General features: G+C 38.6%; 1 protein-coding gene across 1 annotated transcript in view; it reads right to left on the reverse strand.

The window, feature by feature from the left end:
* prpf38a (pre-mRNA processing factor 38A) overlaps positions 1-4982 on the reverse strand; it is a 19742-nt gene extending 14760 nt beyond the window's left edge. The window contains exons 1-2 of the mRNA XM_008277330.1: positions 4781-4982; positions 2283-2444 (exon numbers count right to left, since the gene is read on the reverse strand). Of these exons, the coding sequence (XP_008275552.1) occupies positions 2283-2444; positions 4781-4910 (292 nt within the window). The 5' untranslated portion in view covers positions 4911-4982. The remainder of the gene's footprint in view (positions 1-2282; positions 2445-4780) is intronic.
* Between the last annotated feature and the right edge of the window lie 1833 nt (positions 4983-6815).

Consider the following 6815-nt stretch of genomic DNA (forward strand, 5'->3'; position numbering starts at 1 on the left):
TTAGAGAAAACATTCTGTTACTTCTGTCTGTTACTCTTTCCATACATTATGGACATGTGTTCAGTGAAACAAGGTTTTTTTTTTTTTTTTTTTTTACACAACCTTCAACTTCCATTGTCTACTTATTTTGACAAAATAAAAAGATTTATCTTTATACGTTAGATGTAAAACTACAATGTAGTTATAGGATTTCATGGTAGTGAAAAGTTTACATACTCAATGCTGTGCTCCCATAGTGTTTTATGATAACTTCCATGCAACCTTTGATAAATAAGAACTTCTTCATGCACAAATGGTATTTTCAAATGTCACATTGTGTATATGCGCTCATCAGCAACCACCTGCCTGTTATTGAGTAGGTTCCCCTCGTGCTACCAAAACTATGATCTGATGAGACATGAATTCTACCAGACATCTGAAGGTGTCCTTTGGTATTCGGCAACAAGACGTTTGTAGTGGATCCTCTAAGTCCTGTAAGTTCCAAGTACTTTACTTTTCTAGCACATCCCACTGATTCAAGGATCTGGGAATTTGGAGGCCGAGTCAACATCTTGAAGTCTTTGTCATAAACATGTTGCAGTGTGGCAGGGCACATGATCCTGCTAAAAGATGCCACTGCCATCATGGAATACTGTTTCCACGACTGGGTGTACATGGTCTGCAACAATGACTAGGTAAGTAGTACGTGTCAAAGTAAAATTCACAAGATTGCCAGGACCCAAAGGGATCGGGCCAGAAAAACAACTGACTCAAGAACAAAGTCCCTTTCAGACATGCACTCTGTTCTGTTTATCCCACAGAAACTGAACATGTCAGCTTCACATCTGAAAGCACACCCTGGTCCCGCTTCCATATAAAACATGGCAATCTTACTTGGTTGGACTTAGTGACATTTCCATTCATTCCTTCCAACATGGCAGTACTCTGAGCTGAACCATCACACTAACAGATAGGTACGCACAAGCAGCGGTATTTCAAACTGTGTGAAATGATTTAGAGAAGGATTTTTCCACACAATATTAACATTAAGAGGACCTGAAGTCAGTTTGTTTTTTCAGCTGTTAAGAACTATTCTCTATGAGTTTAATAAATGTAGTATAGTACCTCCAAAGAGAGAGAGAGAGAAATGTGCAGATATGCACATGAAAGAACAGCACAGTATTTTTATTGAAGTTTATCTGCTAAGCAGTTAAATATTTTTGGTAAATTGCAGCTGTCCTCAGTTTGAATCCTGAGGTTTCAGTTTCATTGTTTGAGAAATCAGAAAAAAAAAGTTGTTTGAAAACTTTGATCAGCTACTATTACGAAAGAATTTGTCTGCTATTACATTACCATACATCATACATCACTCTGGCTTCACTAAACCAAACAACCACAGTGAAGCCAAGTGATTATATTCAAGATTCAATTTAAATATCATCATGCCTCACAAAATAGTATAACAAAATTAAATTTATATATCCTTTATGTTACTCATAAAAAAGACTAATTATATAAGAATAAATAATTGAGTAATAAAAATAAAACAATTTTTATGGTGATGTGGAGGAGGAATTCAGTATTCTCAATTTCAACTGCATTCATAAGGCAATTTTAGCTATTTCTTCTAGCTGCAGCCCTCTCACTGTTGGACAGTTTTGGAGGCATGAAAGTTCTCAAGAGTTCCAGTAGTCGAGAACAGTGATTTCTATTTCTGTTATTTTGAACATAACCTGCTCCGGAGTCAGCAAGTGCTGCCATCGCGAGAAACCGCGGTAACAAGTGAATCTGCGCTCTAGTCCCTGAAAACCAAGTGTTACACCTTGCTAACCCTAAAACCTGCCACACAGTACAGGCCTTAGTGCACCTGTACAATGTTGGTATTGTTTAGAAAGCCCTATATATTAAACAGTTTGTTCAATTTTAAAATATCCTTTGCACCCCAAGAAGCTCTTACTGATTAAAACACAGTGGGAGCACAGCAGTGTCCATCACCTGGCAGAAGGTTTTCTTGGATATTCATACCCTTTTTTTCTTTCTGGCTTACACGATTCCCTGTGATACTGAAAAAACATCTTTTTCATGATATGGTTTCTTAAACAAAACTTTCACCTTCAGGGAGCAAGACCACAGATGCCATTTCTAAAAGTAAATGCCATAAAATTAGTGGCTTTCCCATTTGTTTAATAACTAAATCAATATATGAGATGTGTCTTGGATGAACTATTCATCTCGTATGCTTGGTTAAAGAAAACAAAGACAACATGAGTGTTCAGTTTCCTTCCCCCTGCACATGGAAACTCACTTGAAATCTTCATTCTTAATGAACTCGACGATTATGTCTTTTTCAGGTTGAATCTGCAGCATCTTAAGGGTGAGACAGAGGAAGGGAGTGGGCTTGATGTTCCCACCATAAACTCCACCAACATACTTCAACTCCATAGCTTTGTCGACAACCAACTCAGCTGTGGATGACAAAACATGCATACACTTAAGCACCAGAAAAAGCACAAAAAACAGCTGTTGATACAAAGTTTAACATTTACTGTTGTCTAACGGAGAATTACTAAGTAAGGGTCCAAACCATCGCTGTCCACTTAATGGATTTCAAATCAAAATTGCATTTTAGGACAAGTTTTATTTATAATTTAAGCAAATCACAAAGGCTGCAAGTGAAGAAATAAATGGAGTGCTTAATAAAAAATTTTTTTAAAAATGCTGTAATGTTATGTGGTTCAGGCACGCACACCGTGGTTCTGCTGACACAAGTCCTGTCTCACTGTTTAATGATTACACTTTCTACATTTTGCAGCATGTCTGATCCAGGCTTTAAACTGTCCTGTCAAAGGTTTTACAAATTGTTGCCATCTTCCTTGTGTAATGCTTTTTCCGGCATCTCCTGTGGTAATTCTTATTCACGTTTTAAATCTGTTACACAGTGAATATTAAACTGAAGTTTGACTATAAAAATCAAATTGCAATTTAAATTGCCAGTTTTTTTTTTTTTTTAATTTGCGATAAGAATGACAGGTTCACATTTTCCCCAAATCAGGAAAATCATAAAAATCAAAGGCATGATGAGAAACATCAGTAAAAAAAATTTCAGGCTTTAACCTGTAACAGTTCCTGAGATATTGTTTAAACATAGTCTCAAATTTCAACTTGTGAAAAAATGTGCTAAAAGCCTTTTAACTGCACATTTGTGAGTTTGTGTCACAAAACTTTGCTAATGGACAAAACAGATTTCTTTTTTTAATCACTTCATTATCGAACATTTAAAAATATTCAAGATGTGTTGGTTATAGCTAATCCCCGGTTCGCGTCCCGGTTAGGACGCCTGGGATGTTTATGCGTGGAGTTTGCATGTTCTCCCTGTGCAGCGTGGGTTCTCTCCAGGTTCTCCAGCTTCCTCCCACACAGTCCAAAAACATGTTAAGGTTTATTGGTGATTCTAAATTGTCCGTAGGTGTGAATGTGAGTGTGCTTGGTTGTCTCTCTGTATAGCCCTGTGACAGACTGGTTACTTGTCCAGGTGTCCCCTGCCTTCGCCCTAAGTCAGCTGGGATAGGCTCCAGCTGACTGCGACGCCAGTGAGGATTAAGCGGTGTATAGATAATGGATGGATGGCTATAGCTATTAAAAAAAAAGGAAACTGCTTTTATTCTTTCTTTCTTTCATTTTTCTTTATTTTCTTCAGGTTTACTGTTAGAGTTTCTGCAGTATTCACCAAGGAAAGCTTGGGACCTCTAAAGAATTTTTTAATACCACAGTTTAACACCTTTTAAACTCACCTAATAAACTCACTCAAGGTACTACAAATATCAATAAAAAACAGTGGGGATGACAAGGAAATTGAATGATCTCTACTTCTCAAATGTAAGTTTTGTTATGTTTTTTCTTCTTATGGTTATTATTTATGGCATTATAACTTTCTTATTAGCGTAATGTACTGCTACACTCGCTATAAAGGGGGGAAAAAAACACCACTAAGTAGATTTCAGCTTGGATGACCTACTGGATGAAGTTCTATTTTTTTCTGTATTTTTGACATTTTGCATACCAAATGTTTAACTGAGCAAATAATAGCCTTATTACTTGACAGTAGATAAAGTTGCAGTTCGAATACCTAGCCTGTGTAGCAGTAAATAATGGCTGGGCGGAGGGATGAACAGATGCCGGTCGAACCATCACAATAGAGCTGATTAAGTGAAGGTCCATATCTGGACTGTATATGAAATCGGGGGATAATACAGGCTTTTTTTTTTTTTTTTTTATCACACAGGGATTATTTTGTAATTCATGTCACTATACACAGCAGGCTCATAAACTGATTCCAGACCTTTAAACGCGACATTAAGGCTTTCTAAATGCCTTCTAGGACCTTTTTAAGGACTTTTTACGACCTGCAAATACCCTGATACAGTTATTGAGGAAATGGTGCAATCACAATGATGCAAATTGCTTGTATTTAGGGTGTCCATTGTTGGTCAGGCAAAAATCCCCACTGAAGACAGCTAACTTTGGGCGGTGGTAAGATAATTTGCTTTACCTTATTAACTTTAATTAGTTAATAGGGTGAAGCTACTTACCATACAGTAAACAAATACTGCTTCAGCTCGTTGAAAAAAAAAACAGCGTAATTGAGTACTATATAGGGTGTACCTATTGTTATAAATGCTACATTTCTTTCACACATTAATGATTTTTTTTTAAATTCACGTAAACACGCGGCGGTTTGTCGCTTATTTAAAATTAGCCGACAGGAAGCTAACGTTAGCAGGCTGTTTAACACGCTACTGACCGGTGAGACCGAAGCACTCCTCCTTCCAGTATTTAGACTCGTAGATTCGAGTTCGGATGATTTTCTCCACCAGATACTGTGGGTTAGTCCCATGTATGCTGTTAGCATCTTTAACAGTTCTGTTTGCCATCGTAATAAAACAGAACTACTTTACTAGCATGGACACAACTGTGCTAGCATGAGAAGCTCCGTCTACTTCTTTTTATTCATTGACGGATGGCAAAGCAGCCTCAAGGCGCAGTACCGCCACCTCCTGGACGGAGGCTGGAAAGGATCCATCCATCCATCCATTTTCTATACACCGCTCAATCCTCATCAGGGTCGCGGGGGGGCTGGAGCCCATCCCAGCCGACTTAGGGCGAAGGCAGGGGACACCCTGGACAGGTCGCTGGAAAGGATCATTACTTTTATATTTGACAGCAGTGGACTACAAACACTGTCCTTAGTTTAGGGTTCCATTCTCAACTGAGTATATGCTAGAACATTCACTACCTACTCTGACTTCTATTGTTCTACCAAATAAAATGTATAACACCCAGTTCCATTCTCTTACACCATATTAACTCCAGATGTAGTTATGGTAACTGTAACATTTTGGTTTCCCTATGCTGACTAGTATAATCTGACAAGTTACATGAATTGCATCTGACAACTGCATTTCTCTCCTTATGCCACTACAATTATGCATCCAATATACATGTTTTGTTGTTTTTGTAGTTCTTATGACTACTGCGTCTGTTTTTGTTGTTGTTGCATTAAACCAGTATTTGTAATGGATGATGGTCCTTTACTTGTCGAAAAGCTCCATTTCTTATAAAGGCCATATCAAAAAGCAACACTGTCTTTCTCTAAACTAAGGATTTAGAAACAAACTTTTGTTTCAGAATGTGTTCAAATATATAACTATGAAGTCAAAAGCTGTTTCAAGTTCCTTCGTGTCAGAGAATTCATGACACACTATTTGACAAAATTGATCTATCCTATTTAGGAGCATCAAAAACAGCAACACTCTGTCCTGACATGGCTGACATGGAACATGGGGTGAGTCTCATGGATCAAAGGAGCTTCCATCTCACAGCAGAGGTAATAATGCATTTTGAAACAGGGAAAGGGTCCAACAAAATGAGTGTCATAAGGAGTCAACTTACGAGACTCTGTGCAAAGACGGACTTTGCTTTGTTGCCCACCTTCTCCTGGGGGCAAACCAGAGCCAGGGCAGATAGGCCTCAACCACGTTCTCCAGGGCAGACAACAGGTCTGGTTGGTAACCATAGGCAAACCGGACGGGTGAGAGGCTGGTGGTGGAGCAGGGCAGATTGTTGTGGGTATATTCAACCAAGATGAGCGGCAGAGGCCCGTCTCCAACTCCTGCTTTAGCCTCCATTGGACTGGGGATGAAATCTAGAAGAGACGCTCACCGATGTCTCCAGTGTCCCCTGGGTTTTTTCTTCAGAATATGTTTAAATGTCACACAAATTAATGCAACAGCTACTTCAAGTCACTGTGTCAGAGAGTTCATAAGAGACACGATTTGACAAAACTGGCCTTTTTAGACTGACGGTGGTGCTTAAGTATATAAACACAGCAACGCTGCAGTTTTTAAACTCAGTATTTACAGTATAAACAACTATTGGATTCAGAATGTGTTCAAATGTGATCAATATGAAGACAAAAGTTGTTTCGAGTCACTCTGTGACAAGGAACTTTCAGTACACGCTCTCCATGACAAAACGGGTCTTTTCAGACAGTGAAACACTTTTTAAGAGTGCACGATAGGACCAGGTGGGGGTGGCACAAGCCATCTCACCGATTTCAATGAAACTTTGCCAGTTTAAAGGGGTCCACCCAAAACTGCTTCAGTCTGAGTTTAAGGAAATTTGGTCAAACTGGGGGGATTTCACCACCCTTCCTTGTTTTTTTTTCAAAAATGACCAAAAATCGCCTAAAAAATGGTCAGAAGTATAAAGCTCTACTGCTGTAAGAATTCAACCAAATCTTTTCATATTTTCAGTGAATGTTATCCTACCCAAGGACA

This window comes from Stegastes partitus, unplaced genomic scaffold (genome assembly GCF_000690725.1).
Source record: "Stegastes partitus isolate 25-593 unplaced genomic scaffold, Stegastes_partitus-1.0.2 Scaffold95, whole genome shotgun sequence".
NCBI classification, from domain to species: Eukaryota; Metazoa; Chordata; class Actinopteri; family Pomacentridae; genus Stegastes; species Stegastes partitus.